This window comes from Siphateles boraxobius, unplaced genomic scaffold (genome assembly GCF_051911475.1).
Source record: "Siphateles boraxobius isolate OS27281-9 unplaced genomic scaffold, OSU_SipBor_1 19, whole genome shotgun sequence".
NCBI lineage: Eukaryota > Metazoa > Chordata > Actinopteri > Cypriniformes > Leuciscidae > Siphateles > Siphateles boraxobius.
Window position 1 is genome coordinate 31,620,667 of NW_027508799.1, and position 19,659 is coordinate 31,640,325.

Consider the following 19,659-nt stretch of genomic DNA (forward strand, 5'->3'; position numbering starts at 1 on the left):
GCAACATGTATGTACATGTTTGTATTTTTTAGAGAATAATGTTTATGCGTGGTTATTGAAAAAAAATAAAACTTAAAGTGTAAAATAAGGCAACAAAACACATACTAAATATGTGTCCACAAGACTTTTGACTAATGGGTGTTGTTGCCTAGAATTTTTGCTTCAAAATGATCTGAAAATCATCCTGCCTAATCATTTACACAAAACAATACATTGATTTACATTTTATAAGACACCTTTTGTTTGGAAAGGCAATATGCGTGGAGGCGTGTTCACACCTGAGAAGACAAAGGCCGGATAATGTGCCACATACATAATGAGCTGCATATTAATTAGCCCTTTCACACAGGTGTGTCACTGGGTCCCAAAGAATGCAAGGACAAAAGAAATTATCTATATATACATATTTTACAATTAGAAATTGTAACCAATTACAAATAGGTTACAATTACAACAACAATTACAATTTTAACAATATTTCAAGTGTACTTCTTTGTAAAAACTATACATTTTTTCATACGCATTAAAAAAGGTAAGGATTCATTAGTTTGAATATTGGAACAAACACTATAATAACATCTTAGTTGATAATTCAATATACCTACTTTATTTTTGACAAAACATCATACTATAGTATATTTAAATATGAGCAGAAATTGGTGAACAAAAGCGTAACTATTTAATGTGACAGTAGTCTTTTTTTACAGTCAAAACTTTATAATCTATCCAAAACTAATCACAAAATCTTGTCTAAACATTCATATTTAGTCTTTGTTACAAAATTTGTAACATATTGTGTATGATATATTAGCATATACATGTGAATTTGCAGTTTGTTGCTTATACAGACATTTTATTTCAACATATTTCAGTCTATTTTTACTCATCTTAGTAGGCTATAGCAATATAGTTTGGATGTGTTCATGTAAACATAACGTTTACTAATGTAGGTGCGAGAGTTAATGAACGGCACAGAAACGCACTGTATAACTGTAGTAAACAAAGCGCGCACACGCCTGTGCCGTTCATTCATCATTTAGCCTACACACAGACACGCAATTCATATTTAAATAGTCTTTTTGCGGTTTACAGTCAGACACTATTCAATATCGCGATTAGAACAAAGCACTTAAGAATAAATGACTTACTACATCAGCTGGATCCGTTGCTCCGCGAAATGAAACTACCAGCACTTCTGATACATTTTCCAGGGTTATTAGATAGTATTATTCCTCACAGCGTAGGGATACACTGTGTACACAGCTCTAGTAAGATACTTACTGAACACGATGCGTTTTATAATCCAGCAGGTGGGCGTTGGCATGTTTGAATGGCGTGCCTTAGATCATTTGCGTTTGAATACCGCGCGCTCTCCGTGGGCGTGGCACATTAACACGTAATCAGGTATAATGAGCTGGAAAGAAAAAGACTGACATTTCTCTCTTTTCATACAGATTACATAAACTGAGAATACTTGTTTTTTTATATAAATTAATTTATTTAAAAGAAGAGAGTTCAAGCTTCATTATGGAAAAACACTCTTGCCTGTATGACAAGTATTCGCGGAATTACAGTTAATTTTCGGACGTGTTCCAGAATGGACTTAACTGACAGAGAGAAGGCAGAACGCGCATCATGTTTGTTTTTCTTTATTTGGCGACAAGCACAACACTTTATTTTTATTGTGAGTATCCACAAAAAAAATAGACACTTATCAGGATCTAATGATGTACAACACTTAATATGTAAGATCAAAATCAACAGAGTATATTGAGTTTCTTTTGCACTGATAAGAAAAAAAGCGAGACTATCGCGCGCCGACCTCAGAGGGTTAATGTCGGTGGATTTGAAATTGAAATACTGAGTGTACTGATGTCTTTCCGTATTTATTTATCGTTTAAATTTCTTTAAAAAAATGACTAAATTTGAAAGTTGAGACTTTGTTTTATATCAAAAGTAACCTGGTCTGTCCTGTCTGTCAGCACGTTGTACATTTACATTTACATTTATTCATTTAGCTGACGCTTTTATCCAAAGCGACTTACAATTGCTAGATATGTCAGAGGTCGCACGCCTCTGGAGCAACTAGGGGTTAAGTGTCTTGCTCAGGGACACATTGGTGTCTCACAGTGGATTCGAACCTGGGTCTCCCACACCAAAGGCATGTGTCTTATCCACTGCGCCATCACCACCCCCATCTTGTCTTGTCTTGATCTTGTCAGTGTCCTCAGCTCCGCAATGTATTTTTCACTGTGTGAAAACATGGTGTGTGGCGTAAGAGCGGCGTGGCTTGTCGGACATGGCAACAGTAACTAAAGGGGGCGGGTCTTGGCGAACGGTCAATAACAGGTGTACTTGTGAATTGTTTTTGCGATAATTTAAGGAATGGAATACACATACCTCTGCCCTACTAAAACAAATCTTTCCTTGAGCTTCTAAAGAAGACACAGATGTCAAGAAGGTTTAAAAAAACGGTAGGGGATGAGCTAATTAAGAGCTAGATCTTGAAATTGAGAGGAATTTTAGAGTGGAATTTCCTTGAGGGCTGACCTTAAAGTGCAGAAACACAAGCAAATATTAATGCCAACAGCTGGAACGCTCAATAAACAACTAATTGGTAATTCTGTCATGTTTGCGATCCAAAAACATTAACTGCTGCTCATACCATGACCCTTCGCCTCAGGACACTCGGCGAGGGCGGTATCTGAACAGCCTACATGAAAAGAATTTAACGCAAACGTACTTTCTGGAACATGTACAAACACAAACCTTGCATGTATACAGTCGACTATCTTCTTTATAGCTGCTCTACCAGTCTATCAAGGTAAAATCTGCAGTGACACTAAAGCAAGGTTGCTATGCAACAAGCCATTCATACAATCTGGAAAGATCTGTTGTATTCGCACAGCATATGACTTCTTTGAGATTATATAGATTTTTTTTCCAGGGTTTCACAAGGGGAATGATTCTTATTTCAATGCTGCTGTTTCTGTAGTTATGTAAGATATTCCCTTTCGGACAAGCTAAACTCTCAAGGTATTCCAGAATTCCCTTCGGCCATCTGAAGGCTCTGTGTTCTCTGACAGAGGACACCGAGAGACAACCTTGAGAGAGTGTGTATACATTTTTTAAAACGTGAGGTGATCTTACATCAGTGGGGATATGGAATACATATAATATACAGTGAATTAGTGCAATTTAACAAGAAAACAAACCTCCTGATAGCGAGCGAGACCTCCGTTGACAGCGGCGTCGATGACTCCGTTGAGACACATGGTCAAGGGGTTGATGTTCTGCATCTGCCGTGTTTGACACTGCGTAATCAACGTCCGCAACTGCAGGTTCTTGTTCTCGATGACCTCAATAGCGTTCTCTAGCGGACTCACCTCCACCTGTAGCCAAAAAAAAAAAAAACAGGGAAGTTCACCAACAAACTAAGAAACAGTGGTTGAAAAAAACTTTCATTCAATGTTTGGAGAACTTTGGAAGAGCAACAAATTAATTTTGTACAGCTGAAACATACTCTGCTCAAGCATGGGAGTGTAAAAGCTTCTAGTTTAAAAAATATTATTGTGATTGTTATTGATTTCCTTTTTTTTAAATCAGTAATATGCAGAACCAATTTTTTCCATTGGCTTTTTGACACACTACCATTCAAAAATAATAGTTTCAGCAAGGATGCATTAAATTTACTCCACAGGTATACAATATATCAAAAGAAACAACAGAGCCTCTGCTTTAAACAAAAAACAAATATATATTTTATTCTAGCTTCATGCATTATTTTTTTATCATAACTTGAATGTGGGCAAGTTTCATAAAAAAAATATGATGCATTTTAATTGTGATGCAGATTATTATTATTATAGATTAGTAGGAGTAGTAGTGCCATCATTTTAATGAGTAATTTTGTGATCTAATTAAATATGTTTATTTTGCAATACATTAAGTTAAGGTTCTGCTTAGTGACCCACCTAATGGTGTCATTTATTGGTAGAATAATTAATTAATTAGGTTAAAAAGTGTGAATATTGATAAAAATATCATTCAAACAATTAATAGTCTATGTCTACTTTGAAAGTACACTCCCCAGTGTATTGAGTTTTTCTACCAAAAACGCACAATAAGTACATAATACAAGAACACACACACACACACAATCCATTGGCTAAGCATTTGAGTATTTGCTAGAGTTTGTCTCTGACCTAAAGCAGTGAGTGTGAGAACCATACAAAAGGTCAAGTTTAATGGGAGATCTCCTTACCAGTTCCCTCCTCTCCACTTCAAACCAGCGGGAGATTCCTGGGAGACTCTGAACAAGCGTTAATGTCGTTCTTTCTACCCACAGGCTCTGAAATTCAAAAGCAAACGCTCATTGACACACATTGGAGTTCAAACCCGTCAGAGAAAGTCCAAGAGATCCCATAATGCAAAGTGACTACAACATATTCCAAGGAACGGGTGACTTTCCTCCTTCAGTATGTATAATACATATCATTAAATCTACACTTTAAACAGCTCATTCTCAGGAACATAGTCTGTTTATCAACCCACACTGCTCCACATATTAAATTTCACATTCATAAATTCATTTCCCATCCAGCACAGCCTGAGAATTAACCTGAGCTGGCGCATGTATAACGGAGGAAGCTCTGTCAGAACTTCAGATGCTTGATTGTGATATTCAAAACCTCCTCAGTCCAATATAATCGTATCATATGGATAGCGTCTCAGCCGAAGTTTACCTCTAAATGAGATTTTCAGACATTATTACTGGGCGGTAAGTGGACCGGGGTGGTGAGTACCCCCGGTGTCTCTGAAAATATAATATCTGGCAGGCTAAACAGTTTATTTCAAACACGGTAACCACCGGAGGTTGGGGGAAATCTAACCCTGCGGTGGATCGAATCCGCGGCGAGGCTATGATTGTCTGGGCTGGATATATTGAGTGAGAGGGGAAGGGAAATGATATTTGGAAGGAGCGGGTCTCTCAGCTCCTAAAACTTTAATTAGCCTCTCTGGACCGAGGCTGTGAATAATGCAGCATGTGAGAGAACACCTGAGCTCTACACACACACACACAATGGCCACCAGACGCTAGAAGTGAAGGAATGAATACACAAGAGAGAAGAGGAAGAGTGATACGCAAGAGATGAAAACAAAAAGATGGAATAGTCCACCCCAGAATGAAAAACTTGCACATTATTTACTCACCCTCATTACTTTTTTCTACCATCGACACATTTTGAATGTAATGGTCATTTTTGCTCATGCATTTACAATGAACGTAGACAGGAGCATTCAAGCTTCAAATGGACAGCACCATAAAAGTGGTTCATATGACGACTTGTGCACTAAATTACAAACACTAAAAAGTCAAAAAATAGCTTTGTGTAAGAATCAGATGGAAATTTAAGTTGTTATTCACTGAATCGATACTCGGTTACTAACGTAACCTCGGTTCTCTCTAGAGAGGGAACGAGTATTGCGTAAGTTTAGCTTACGCTACGGGAAAGATTCATCTTCTCGAGATACTGAAGCCAAAAAATTATCCTTAATTTTGTATTCCTTGTCAACGCAGTGCAGCAGCTAGCAGACCTAGAGCAGGCCATCTCGTGTGCTCATTGGCTGCCCTGCGGGCAACTGCTGCAGCCTACCAGTGAGCCCGGCGTGACGTCACGCCCAATGAAGGGCGCCCGCGCCTTCATAGCGTCACAGCCCGCCAGAATGGGCGTGGCTTAGCGTATAACACTAGGGGCTGTAGGCTGAATTCCCTGGTTTTCGTCGACTGAAGCGAAGTCGCTCGTGGCGCGAGCACAGCCGGTTACGCAATACTCGTTCCCTCTCTAGAGAGAACCGAGGTTACGTTAGTAACCGAGTATCGTTCTCTTACGAGAGGTTCTCTCGTATTGCGTAAGTTTAGCTTACGCTACGGGAACACTTTGTCAACGCCGTGCGCGCCAAGCATCCACATGAGACCATCCACAGCAGCTGCGCGTCGGTGAGGAGAGGCGGGGGGTGTTGAAGGCTTCGAGTCGAGCCCGCAGGGTCGACAGCGGAATCGCTTCACAGCCGGAAGTGCGAGGCGTCTTAAAAAAGACACTCGCTGCTCTTTTAGAATAGGTTTTAGAATAGGTTTTAGCAAGGTAAAGGATACGTCGCCGGATAGCATAGCTCGCACGGATGGCTGAAGGTGGCGAAGACGGCCGGCTTCCTCAGCGCTCTCCTAAGCTGGCTGTCCGCTGTTCGACGGCGGCGGTGGCTTCTCTCAGATCCAGCGATGCGAAGAGCTCGCTGAAGAGACGAAAATCAGGGAATTCAGCCTACAGCCCCTAGCGTTATACGCTAAGCCACGCCCATTCTGGCGGGCTGTGACGCTATGAAGGCGCGGGCGCCCTTCATTGGGCGTGACGTCACGCCGGGCTCACTGGTAGGCTGCAGCAGTTGCCCGCAGGGCAGCCAATGAGCACGCGAGATGGCCTGCTCTAGGTCTGCTAGCTGCTGCACTGCGTTGACAAGGAATACAAAATTAAGGATAATTTTTTGGCTTCAGTATCTCGAGAAGATGAATCTTTCCCGTAGCGTAAGCTAAACTTACGCAATACGAGAGAACCTCTCGTAAGAGAACTATTTGCAAGCAGCCCAGATTTACTTGGTACATTCTTGAAAGTTCATGTAGTGATGTAAAAAAAAAACAGGTATTAATGAATGAACAAATCAGAATGACCCAGTTCTCAAGTTCAACTCTCTGATTCAACAATCATTCAACAATTTGCTGCAGTTCACTAGAGGTCTGTTTATCACACAAAGCTCTTAAATGACTTCAGAACTATTGGAATATTAGTAGTGTAGAACATTATATAGAAACTGTGTCTATTCCTCGCTTAGTGAGGCCAAACAATAAATCTAGTGTAGGATCTAGCAAAAATCTTATTGTAATTAAACCAGAAAATCTAAATATCAGTGAACAAAAACAATTTCTAAAGCTAGGTCTTCTAAACATTAGATCGCTCACACCTAAGGCGGTTATTGTAAATGAAATGGTCACAGATAATAGTTTCGATGTACTTTGCCTTACTGAAACCTGGCTTAAACCAAATGATTATTTCGGTCTAAATGAGTCTACTCCACCAGGATACTGTTATAAGCATGAGCCCCGTCTGATCGTTCGTGGCGGCGGGGTTGCAACAATCTATAGAGATATTCTTAATGTTACTCAGAAAACAGGTCACAGGTTTAATTCGTTTGAAGTACTTGTGCTAAATGTTACGCTCTTAGATGCAAGAAACAAATCCATATTATCTCTAGCCTTGGCTACCCTATATAGACCTCCAGGGCCCTATGCTGACTTCCTAAAAGAGTTTGCATACTTTCTCTCAGATCTATTGGTCAATGTCGATAAAGCAATAATTGTTGGAGACTTTAACATACACGTAGATAACACAAATGATGCGTTAGGGACTGCGTTTACAGATTTATTAAACTCCTTTGGGGTCACGCAAAACGTCAGCGGTCCCACTCATCGTCTAAATCATACACTAGATTTAATTATATCATATGGAACCAATCCAACTGATATAAATATTATACCGCAAAGTGATGATCTCACTGATCATTACATGGTAACTTGTATAATACGTACTGCTGAAATTTGTCACGTTGCGCCACGTTATAGACCAGGCAGAACAATCCTTCCAACCACTATAGATAGATTCTCAAATAGCTTACCTGATCTATCTCAGCTGCGCAGTGCACCCAAACAAACAGATGAACTAGAGGAAATGACTAGCAGTTTGAGCACCATGTTCTCTAGTACACTAGATATTGTTCCACCAATTAGATTAAAAAAGGTAAGAGAGAAAACTAAAGCACCATGGTACAACAGTGCTACGCATGCAATCAAGAGAGAAACTCGTAACTTAGAGCGTAAATGGAAACAAACTAATTTAGAGGTCTTTAGAATCGCGTGGAAAGACAGTATGTCACGTTATAAAAAGGCTCTAAAAGCAGCAAGGGCTGAGCATCTCCGCAAACTAATAGAAAATAACCAAAATAATCCAAGGTTTTTATTCAACACCGTGGCTAGACTAACAAATAAACAAACATCACCAGAGCAAAATATTCCATTACAATATAGTAGTAATGATTTTATGAATTACTTCAATGAGAAAATAGAAAGCATCCGAAACACAATTGTAAATATACAATCCTCTATGATGTCTTATGATTCAGCCTCAATTATGGCCCCTCTAGAACAACTACACCGATTTACAACTATAGGACAGGAAGAGCTAAATAAACTTATCATTGCATCGAAACCAACAACATGTTTATTAGATCCAATACCCACTAAACTACTGAAAGAAGTGTTACCTGTAGTCGAAGAGCCTCTTCTTAATATTATTAACTCGTCTTTATTTTTAGGTCATGTTCCAAAAATATTCAAGCTGGCAGTAATAAAACCTCTCATTAAGAAACCGCAATTAGATCCAAATAACTTAGCAAATTACAGACCCATCTCAAATCTTCCATTTATGTCTAAAATACTAGAAAAAATTGTGTCCGCTCAATTGTGCTCTTTCTTACAAGAAAATGATATCTATGAAAAATTCCAGTCGGGATTCAGACCGCATCATAGCACAGAAACTGCGCTAGTTAAAATTACAAATGATTTACTTTTAGCTTCTGACCAAGGCTGTATCTCAATACTAGTTCTACTCGATCTAAGCGCTGCGTTCGACACTATCGATCATAAAATACTCCTGGATCGACTACAAAACTACACTGGTGTTCAGGGACAGGCATTAAGCTGGTTTAGATCTTACTTATCAGACCGTTACCATTTTGTCTGTCTAAATGGGGAAAAATCAAAGATAACGTCAGTAGACTATGGAGTGCCGCAAGGATCGGTGTTAGGCCCTCTGCTATTCTCAATATATATGCTGCCACTTGGTAATATTATAAGAAAACATGGAATTAATTTCCACTGTTATGCTGATGACACTCAATTATATATCTCATCACGACCAGATGAAAACACTAACTTATCTAAATTGACAGAGTGTCTAAATGATATAAAATGCTGGATGACGTGTAATTTCCTGCTATTAAATTCAGATAAAACGGAGGTACTACTTATTGGTCCAAAAAACTACCCACAAAATCCCTTACAATACAACTTTAATTTAGAAGGATGTCCTGTTACTTTGTCCACTACAGTAAAAGACCTGGGTGTTATACTAGACCGCAACTTGACTTTCGAAAATCATATTTCATATATTACAAGAACAGCCTTTTTCCACCTTAGAAACATTGCTAAGCTACGCAACATGCTATCTGTTTCTGATGCAGAACAGTTAGTTCATACTTTCATGACCTCGAGACTAGATTACTGTAATGCTTTATTAGCTGGCTGTCCTACATCCTCAATTAACAAGCTACAGTTAGTGCAAAATGCAGCTGCTAGAGTTCTTACTAGATCAAGAAAATATGATCATATAACACCTATTTTATCATCTCTACACTGGTTACCTATTAAGTTACGTATCAATTACAAAGTATTCCTACTGACCTATAAAGCCCTAAATGGTTTAGCTCCTGTGTATTTAACAGACCTTCTATCGCCATACAATCCATCGCGCTCTTTAAGATCACTAAATTCGAGGCTTCTGGTCATTCCTAGGATATCTAAGTCCACTAAAGGAGGGAGGGCGTTCTCGCATTTAGCTCCTAAACTCTGGAATAGCCTTCCTGATATTGTACGAGCCTCAGACTCGCTGTCCCAGTTTAAAACTAGATTAAAGACGCATCTCTTTAACCAAGCATTCACTTAATGCTTAACCTTTGATACTGCTGAATCAGTTCGAATGCATTAACATTATGAACATCAGCTATGCTAATTATTTCCCATCTGCCTTTCTGCTGTTATCTCGGGACGCTAGTCCCGAGGTAAATAGCGTTCGTCAGCTCCAGTTTGTATCCAGCCTCTCACGGAGACTTCAGATGCCCCAACGCCTGTGAAGAGACGACTCGACGCCTGTGAAGAGACGACTCAAAGCCGGCGATATGTTATGCCATAAATTAATACTTGATTAACTAACTGTATTTTTCTATGTACATTTCCGAAATGCAATTTCTGTAAAGCTGCTTTGAGACAATGTGTATTGTGAAAAGCGCTATACAAATAAATTTGAATTGAATTGAATTGAATTGAATATAGTCATATGAGCAACTTTAATGGTACCTTTATGGCAGTTTTGTATCTTATTTCGAAGCTTTATTAAGCATTAATGGAAACTGCATGGAAAACAGCAACCAGCACATTCTTCAAAATGTCTCCTTTTGCGTCCCACAGCAGAAAGACAGCCATACAGATTTATAATGATATAAAGGTTAATAAATTGTGAAAGAACTAAATGATGACAGAACTCACCTTAAACTCGTTCTCTTTGTCTTTGGTGCCCTTGTGAAACGGCCGGTCGTAGCGAAACCTCCAGATGTGGTTGACCTTATAGAAGCTCTTGATGTTGTCGGGAACGCCGTCACGCTGCAGGACGTCCTGGCTGTCTGGGATTGGTGTGACAGCATAGATTTGCAGATCTGCATGAAGGTTGGTCAAGGAACAAGCAACGTGTCGTTTGAACACAAACACATTTGAATAACATTACTATAATGATATGATATAATATATGATGTTTGATTTGAGATAATATACTGTATAACTGTATAAAAATGAAACAGACTTTGCTGTGGTATCACCTATTTCACACCCAGTCCAAATGCAGACAGTACAGTAGGGAATCATCCCCCACAAATGTTTAAATATCCAACATCTTGTGCCTTACAGACATGAGGTCTCATCAGCACATAAATATGAATCAAACAGGCCAGACGTCAAAGAAGACCAATGATTAATCGCTGGCTTGGATAACAAAACGCTGTGCTCGTGTAGTTTGACCGGCCCTGTCTGATCTAATTGTGCTGAAGGGGACGTCACATATTCACTGAGCGCCTGGCCTACAGGTACATGTCTCATCAACTGAACAAACGCTCTCCTGTGACCCGCCGTCTCTACGCCTGATGTGTGTTCTGGGGATCGATTTTCAGCCACGTGGACATGTTTTTAAAGTGGGCAAACTCTGGCCTTGTGCTTGTTCTGAAAAACCTTGTCGTAGTGCTTTCTCTCTGACACTGTTACGGCACTGTATTATAGAAAATAGCACATTGAAAACCACTTTTGTGTATAGAAAAGTGGTTATTACGCTGAATTTTTACTTTTATACATTTTTAATAGTTATCGTTAGTGTGCTATTAAGAATTATTACTAACATCCTCATCATGAAATCTATTTTACACAAGTTAGGGTGTCACATTTGCTAATTTATTTCACCCCAAATGGAATTCAAACCCCAAAATTTCAGCATAAACTGCCTAAATCATCAGGATTCTGCCAGATTTACTGAATGGAAACAGTTTGTGCACACTAAAGTGTAATACTTTGTGTTAGGGGATTGTTCAAATTCGTAACTCTAAATATGTGCAATAGTAATAATGGTGACTAATGCATGCATATAGCTAATAGTAAAATGAGTAAATCAGTTAGTAATGGCAAATGGATGTGACTAACGAGGAATTAGGACAATATCTATACAATGCAAGAGAACGACTCTTCAAAAAAATGTAAGCCTGCAGGTGTAAGACTCTTTGGCATGCTAGTGTTTGAGTGATTGGGAAAGACAAGAGATATCTGGAGGATACACTGGGCTTCAGCCTGGTAGATGGTCTGGTCAGGCTGGTTGGCGTGTTGCATTGCGATGGCATGAGGAAACTCATTGAGCATGCGCTGCTGGAACGCCTCCAGACGCTCGTAGTCATGACCACGGCACACAAACTCCTTATTCTGTACAACACACGTCCTGGTTAATACTGACACCAAGTGGACTTCAGAGTTACTGACAGTGACATCTAATATACTGCAGGATGTCAGGATGACACATACCCGTAGAAAAAAGGGGAATTTCTTGCCGTAGAAGCCCACTCTGAAGAACTCTGGCTCCAGCCGCTGTTGGTCCATTATTTTATCATAAAATGAAGCTTCCATCATCTGTGATTTGAAATCATATTATTAGCAAAAATTACACTATGTAAATATCTGGGTTTTCAGTTAAAAGAGACATATTCTACAAATTTGTGGTGATTAATCAACTGAAAGTGAAAGTTTCTTGCACTAAAAAATGTATTAAATTAATTGTGGATGATTTTCTCAGAAAATTTGAATTGAATACAATTTTGTTGTAACTTTAAGAGTAATGCAAAAAACCTAAAGTTGCCAATTGATATGTAAATGTGGGTGGTCTTATGTTAACGAGACTGATTTCCATGATATGACCCCTTTAAGAACTGGCAAAATGCAAAGAACTGTCATAATCACACAAAGAGTTGTAACTCACCCTCATTTTGCTGAGGTTTCTGTAATCGTAGTAGGATTCGTACTGGTCCGCTAACTCTCTGCACAGGATGATGCCATTCTCCCAACACTTTGGGGGGTGTAGAGAGGTGTTCTTTAATTCACATGCAGTTTGATAATTCAGCAGTAGGAGTCACTACAGCATCATTAACACTTTGAGGACCAAGGCTGGCTGCTTTTCTTCAATGTCTAGCCCAACATTGATCAATTAAATTATATTAAATTTGAAAAAAGTACACAGACACACACACACACACACACACACACACACACACACACACACACACACACACACACACACACACACACACACACACACACACACACACACACACACACACACACACACACACACACACACATATATATATACACACTTTTTAATGTGATGATGCCATGTCTTTTGTATTCATTTATGCTTTTTAACTGCAACATATATCGTCTAAAAAACTGTCAATGTCATCTGTCAAATATCCATGTATTTTTTCTGAGGTATATTGTTTCTAAAGTGGATTCGTTTCAGTCCAATTGCCTTCTAAATCCACCAGTACAACAGATGGCTCCAGCCATGAGGAGAGCAGACAACAAACGCACTGATTTTTATTCTCATCAAATGATTAAGTGATTGAGGTAGCACTTAGTCATAAAGGATAACTACTCAGAATACAATCACCCTTGATAATCTGATAGTGGGCTGAGAGGAGCCACGTGAGGAGAAGCCAAAGGGGCCTGGAAACGTGAAACAAAAAAAGGGGGAGACAGCAGAAAATTCAGACCTTTCCACGGTCGAAGTTCTGGATGATGGTGAGATGCAGATACTCCTTCCTCTGCCACTCGCTCTGCATTGGGTAACTCAGAAACTCCCGCAGTGGTCTCTCGGACCATTCCAGAAGCTCGTCGTACAGAAGAAGTGTATACGAGGCCTCTGCACACACATAAATACGTCAAGAAAATATATCCGATAACCGTAGCCTCAAACTACAGGGCTCCACACTAATATTTGAGAGCAGTGGCACCAGTGCCATGAAGTTCTATAGATGGAAGCGCTGAGGTGAGTGAGTTGTTAATCACAAAGGCAATTTAATCATAAATTACTATTGGTTTGCATTAATAAGTGCAGTTGCTAATAATATTAAGTTTACTTCTTAAAAAATAAACAGTAAAGCACTGAGGTTAAGATAGGGTTTGATAAAAAATTTAACAACAACAAAAAATATTAATATTCTACTCTTATTAAATATACCATTGTTGTTCTGTAGTATCATACTGCACTTCAGTGATTATATAAGGAGTGCTCTTAACTTGCTTTGTGTAATTCTTTGCAATTTTAAGTTCTTGTTTTCCGTGAGACTTCTTGACTTTTCATACTTCAGTACAAAAAGTGCCAAACTTTGACAAAAATGTATTTATTGATTATTTGTTTTATTAAAGGGATTCAATAATATCTAAATATAAATTAAAAGCAAAATATGCGGGAAAAAACTATTAGGGAGTGGAAATGGCTAACAAGTCAATAAGCGCTCCTCTGCTGCCATCTATTGGTTACCATACCATGTATAGTGGTAATCTATAGTGGTCATTTCTAAATTATTAAATAAATAATACCTTTTTCCAATTAAGTGTTTGTTTGACTCGTGTTAGCTTGACTCGTGTTAGCTTTCCTACATCTTGAAATTTTTTGATTGAGAAATGGGGACAATCTTTGATAGATGAACAAATAATGTTTTTGATCATCACATTTAAAATAGCATTTAAATTGGATAATATTTAGAGCTCTGAAGTGCTGGAAAAAGTGTGAAGCACTTGAAAGTCCTTGAAAAGTGCTTAAATTTCACTCTCAAAGGTTGTACAAACCCTAAAATTAATAATTTAAAAACATTCAACTTTTTCTGCCACAAACCCATGGTTACAGTTAGCGTTACTACATTAAATTCATGGAAAATGTTGATGATTTGTGGACTGAAAAGCCTCCTTTGAATTGTCGATCATAGCACAATGTTTCTTCTGGTTTCACATCGGCGCTGTTCGATCTGATATCTATGGTTTATAATTGTCTATTATTGCTTCGAGCTGAAAAACGATCCGCGCAGCACAGCTCAAACAAGTAGCAAAGTTTTGTTTCGCTTTCATTTCGTTTGCCATTTGATGTTTCTCATGCAACTGAAAAGGCAGCTCAGTTGGGCAAATTTGGTTTAGTTGCACTGGAAGGAAAAATTTGGTCTCAAACCATTTGGTCGCAGTCTGGATCCCTGAACTACATCTGGTTCATGTCATGCTCATGTACCTGTGTAATTCTGTGCTTTCAGATGCAGGTCATACAGCTTGTGAATGTAGCGGATGTACATTTCCTCTTTATTCAGCTCCGTTTTGTAGAAGTTCTGCAGAAAAGAGACAAAGAGTGGTGGAGTGTGGATATGAAGTGCTTTAAAGTGCTTTTTTCAGCACTTATTTTAAAGTGTCGTTCTGGTTGCTATGAACGGATTCATACGGCTAAACCACGGAGACTTGGAGAAGAGCAGCAGAATGCAGGAAATCACTTCAGCACTAGGTCGTTCTCAATACAGCCCTCAGCAGTGAAAAGACTTGTGTTTCCGCCATGAATTAAAGTGCTAAATCACTTCTCTTGTTAACACTCCAGTCTTGAACTAAGCACCAAACTGACACTATTCACAAAACAGACCACCAGCTTGTGTAAACCGGCAGGTACAGGGTGAATAATACTGACATGAAGTGACAAAGAATGGTTTATTTAAAAAAAGATTATTTAAAAAAAAATAAAAAACATACCAGGAGACTGACTGTGCAGCCAATTTTTTTCCCATCAACTTCACCCAACTTCATACAGTCTCTGTAAAACAGAAAGAGTGTAATTTTTATCCATATGCCAAAAGTAGTGACTAGAGTAAAAATGCATCATGATCTGACGATAAAGAATTTAATAATTTTAAACGTGGGAAGAACTTTAGGTTAGATCGAAGTTTTTTTCCACAAATATAGCATGAAGAAGTCAATATATTTTGAGCGCTGATATGGGTTTCCACAAATCAATGCGCAGCATTTTCGTTTTGTCTGGCTACAGTCTCCAACTGCTGTGTTTCTGTGTGCATCTGCTCCATGTCACCTGTAGTCCAGCAGTCGCTCCATCAGCCGTGTGACCGTGGCTATGAGGGATATCCCGCTCTCTCTCCACGTCTCCCTTTCGATCTTCTTCAACAGACTGACAGAGAAAACAAAAAAAGCAGACAACGAGTCATACAGCTGCCCACCATATGATCCATCATTCCCTGCACACTCTCACAGCACGCTCTCACATCATGCCCATGTTCTCTCCCGTAGAACAGTGATTACTGATCATCTTACCTAGGATATGGACCGAACAGAGGAATTCTAGTCCAGAGCAGCATAAACAAAACAAATTCATATTAATAGATTAATGTCAACAACAGCCACTCAGACTCAGTTAGTTAATATGGTTAGTAGAAAGCAGAAAAATGAAAAAACTGTTTGATTCTCGATTTTTAGACCAATTATCATAATATGCATAAAATTGTCCCTTCACGAAGTCCCTAAACCTTAAATATTTTTATTCAAAGATGGAAGATAGCAGAATTGCAACTTTAAACACACACAAAAAAAAACACACACCAAACCTATATGTCTATTTTACCACCCCTACCATAATCTTCAATGAAATCAGACCTTATACAATGTTAAAAATGTGCATATGAATTCAGATGAGGGGGAGCAAACACTTTTTCACGGCCAAACACAAACCCAAACACACAGCCAGAAAAACCACACATGAACACAATTACAGGTTGGTCCACTCACTATCACACAGATGAGTGAGATCTGACCTGTATAAATACTTACCGTCTAATTGCTTTGCTCTAATCTCAAATTTTCTCAATAAACTAAAGTTCAGCCCACAAAGGACTGCATCCGTTTATTTGTGTATATGTCCTCTCACTCACATGCTGTTGAAGAGCTCTCTGTATGTTTCATCTCCTTTTCCCTCTGACAACAGGCTGTCCAGCTTGTCGATAAGTTTTGCCTCCACCTATTACAAATAAAAATTATGTCAAATATACTGTATTTCACATGCTATGGAGTCAGATAATTGCATGTACTATAAGTGACCAGAAGGGGGCGCTAGGTGACCTGTTTGAAGTTACCTGTTTGAAGTTGCCGCTTCTGCGCTGCTCCCAGTCCATCATGTCGTGAAAGATCGGGATCATCACGTTCCTCAGGTCTGGCTGAGGCACCAGCGTCACCTCCAGAAACGGGCCGATCATTGCTGGGATGAAGTTCAGCTTGTGTTCTCCTGCAAGACAAGAAACTTTCGTCTCCCATACGAGGAGGAGTAAAGCTTTCGGATAACTGGGAATGTCCTACCTAAATTCTGCCACATGCTGAAAATCTCACATCCCATCATGACACGCATGTCTCCGTACCTAAACACAAACAAAGCGCAAAATGCTGTTTAAATAAGCCGTCCTATGTCAGTTTAGTGTTCGAAATATAACTAAGATATTTGTAGGCTGACTTCCTGAAGAACGTAAACACTGTAGCCACATCTGAAATCATGTACTGTCCGAATATGTACTGCATTTGATGAAGAACTCACTTCTGCACCAGTAATGAAATACGCAAATATCAATTGTAAATGAAACAAACAAAAAATAAAAAATTCAAACCCATAATAGCCTTATGAATTCAGACATACTATTCATTTGACGTACGACTTTTGGCATACTCTATAATAGAGAAGTATGAAAATTCAGAGGGGTTGCAGGAACTCACTTTTCCAGTATTTTCTTCCTCTTTGATGCAGAGAAGGTCTCGAGCTGAAGGCAGGGCTGGTTGATGAAGATAACAGACAGGCAGAAGTATGAATCCCACACCTACAAGGAAACGGAGAGTTTAGAGGCTGCACCACAGAGAAAATAAACAGATCGACTGAGATGTTTTACTGATGAATTCAAACTGAAGTGGACGGAGGACAAACCTTGTAGTCAAACTTATCACTGAGGAAGTTTTTTCTTAAAGCATCTGACAGGTAGAGCACAGTGGTGATGATGATGCTGTAAATCAAACATGATCACACATCAGAACACAATTTCAATACTCTGAAAAGGGCCGTAACCACTACAGACACTGAGGGGGACAAGTCCCCTCCAATAATTAGAAATGGCCAAATTGTCCCCCCAATATTTGAAATTCTTGCTTGCTCTGCTCTACTTCATTACGCAGCGCACTGTTTATTGTTAGGATGACAAAAATATTGAAAAGTAAAATTTTTAGTCTAGTCTGACTCAGCAGTCCAACAACGCTCGTCAATGTCAAAATGATTGAGACGGCCAATTAAATCAAAGTAGGTGGGGTTTACTGTTCCCAGAAGCACAGGCGAATTCCAGCGTGAAGCGCCAGTGTAACATTGAAAGAGAGTGAGGTAAGATGTAAATAGCGAAACATTCTAACTTTTACGATAGAAATGTTAAAGGGGTGGTAAAACACGATTTCACTTTTCTAACTTTAGCTAGTGTTTAATGTTGCTGTTTGAGCATAAACAACATCTGCAAAGTTACAGGGCTCAAAGTTCAAAGCAAAGGGAGATATTTGCTTTTAAAAAATTCAGTTTCTAAGGACTACAGCAAACGACCGTTTTTGGACTACACGACATTCCTCCGGGTTTGCTGACGTCAGCAAATCCCATTATTTACACAATCCCCTCCTCCGAGAATACTTAATAAGTGGGGCGAGGCCATTTTATATTGCTGTTTTGGAGATGAGTTGTCGCAATGCAGTCGAAACACTGCTGTTATTTTCATCCCGGTTGCAGGTCCACTTTGTTCAGCCTTCCGAGGGACGAGGGAGTTAGGGATCAATGGTTACAATTAATTTTTAATACGGTCCCTCATAATTATGACCCAAATCTCGCTCTCTGTGCTGCACATTTTACGGAGGAAAGCTTCCACAATCTTTGCAAGCTCAATGCAGGATTCGCACATCGGTTTGTCCTGAAAGATGGAGCAAATCCAACTTTAAGAACAGAAGCTTTTGTTTACGGGCCACAACCTGTAAGTATGATTTATTTTTCGTCGATGTGTTTTCCTGTAATAGTTCGTATTGTTAATTGTACGTTGTAGCGAGGAAGTAAACAAATGACAACGCTGTTTGGCTCTGCTGGTTTGTTAAATGCTCATTCATACTTAACGTTATCCGACAAACACCTAATGTTACAAACTTTTTTTTAATCTCAACAGCGAACTTGGAATTAGTGTAAATTATTCTTTGATTAGAGCTTTGATGTTTATCTACATGCTTGTTTATCTACAGGCATGCTAAACATGGTTCTGTGTTTGATTTGGCAGCCGATGTTTAGTGTTCGTTTTGGGTTAATAGTTCTGTCGACAAATATTTGTCTACAATCGTTCTAAAAATACAAAAGTAACGGTGGCATACAGTCAGAAATGATCACAAGGAGGGGCAGAGCAGTGTAGAATAAAAGTAAAATATATGAAAAATAATGCAATTTAAAAAAACGAAGCATGAACACATGTTACAGTCCACCCCACAAATACAATCAAGCCTTTGAAAAAATGCGTTTTACCACCCCTTTAAACCACCGACAGTAACATCCAGTGGTGCAAACTACTCTTTTATTAGGCATAGAAATTAAAGTACATGTGTGCATATTTTAATGCAAAAGTATTATTTCTAATAGAATTAGACCTAGAATTTCCTTCACTGTTCTATTTCTTTATGCTCCCTAAAAAATGTGTCCCCCCACTGCCCAATGTTCAAGACATGGTTACGACCTTGACTCTAAAAACCACCATGTAAAATTGGACGAGGAAAGAAGCATCTAACTTGTTGGTGACGAGCCTCATGACCGCCCAGTCTTTGGGGAACATCTCTGGTCTTATCAGGATCCGAAACACAGTGAAGATATGCAGGAGAAAGTCCTGAGAGAGAGAGAGAAGAAGAGGATGTTTCACATGTTTCTTAGTGAGTATAAAGAACTGATGCCAATAAGACAAAGTTGATAATTGACTCACCCGCAGGTCGTCTTTACTGGTGAACCTCTGCAGGAGTTGCTGGTAGTGTCTGTCCTTCATATGCCTCAACAGAGCCAAAAGACACGAGACAAACTCCCCCTGAAAAAGAGACACATTCAACATATGCTATAC

At 39.1% G+C, this 19,659-nt stretch overlaps 1 protein-coding gene across 2 annotated transcripts in view; it reads right to left on the minus strand.

The window, feature by feature from the left end:
• Positions 1–19,659, minus strand: part of dock4b (dedicator of cytokinesis 4b) — a 107,255-nt gene that overhangs the window by 16,287 nt on the left and 71,309 nt on the right. Inside the window, exons 26-43 of one of the 2 annotated variants that reach the window (XM_077235019.1) lie at positions 19,528–19,626; positions 19,340–19,434; positions 17,475–17,550; positions 17,270–17,370; positions 16,862–16,920; positions 16,642–16,790; positions 16,441–16,526; positions 15,827–15,853; positions 15,588–15,683; positions 15,254–15,314; positions 14,751–14,844; positions 13,243–13,391; positions 12,450–12,536; positions 11,999–12,103; positions 11,758–11,899; positions 10,433–10,599; positions 4,265–4,351; positions 3,216–3,392 (exon numbers count right to left, since the gene is read on the minus strand). In XM_077235019.1, the coding sequence (XP_077091134.1) occupies positions 3,216–3,392; positions 4,265–4,351; positions 10,433–10,599; positions 11,758–11,899; positions 11,999–12,103; positions 12,450–12,536; positions 13,243–13,391; positions 14,751–14,844; positions 15,254–15,314; positions 15,588–15,683; positions 15,827–15,853; positions 16,441–16,526; positions 16,642–16,790; positions 16,862–16,920; positions 17,270–17,370; positions 17,475–17,550; positions 19,340–19,434; positions 19,528–19,626 (1,857 nt within the window). The remainder of the gene's footprint in view (positions 1–3,215; positions 3,393–4,264; positions 4,352–10,432; positions 10,600–11,757; positions 11,900–11,998; positions 12,104–12,449; positions 12,537–13,242; positions 13,392–14,750; positions 14,845–15,253; positions 15,315–15,587; positions 15,684–15,826; positions 15,854–16,440; positions 16,527–16,641; positions 16,791–16,861; positions 16,921–17,269; positions 17,371–17,474; positions 17,551–19,339; positions 19,435–19,527; positions 19,627–19,659) is intronic. The other variant, XM_077235020.1, reaches the window with a different exon arrangement.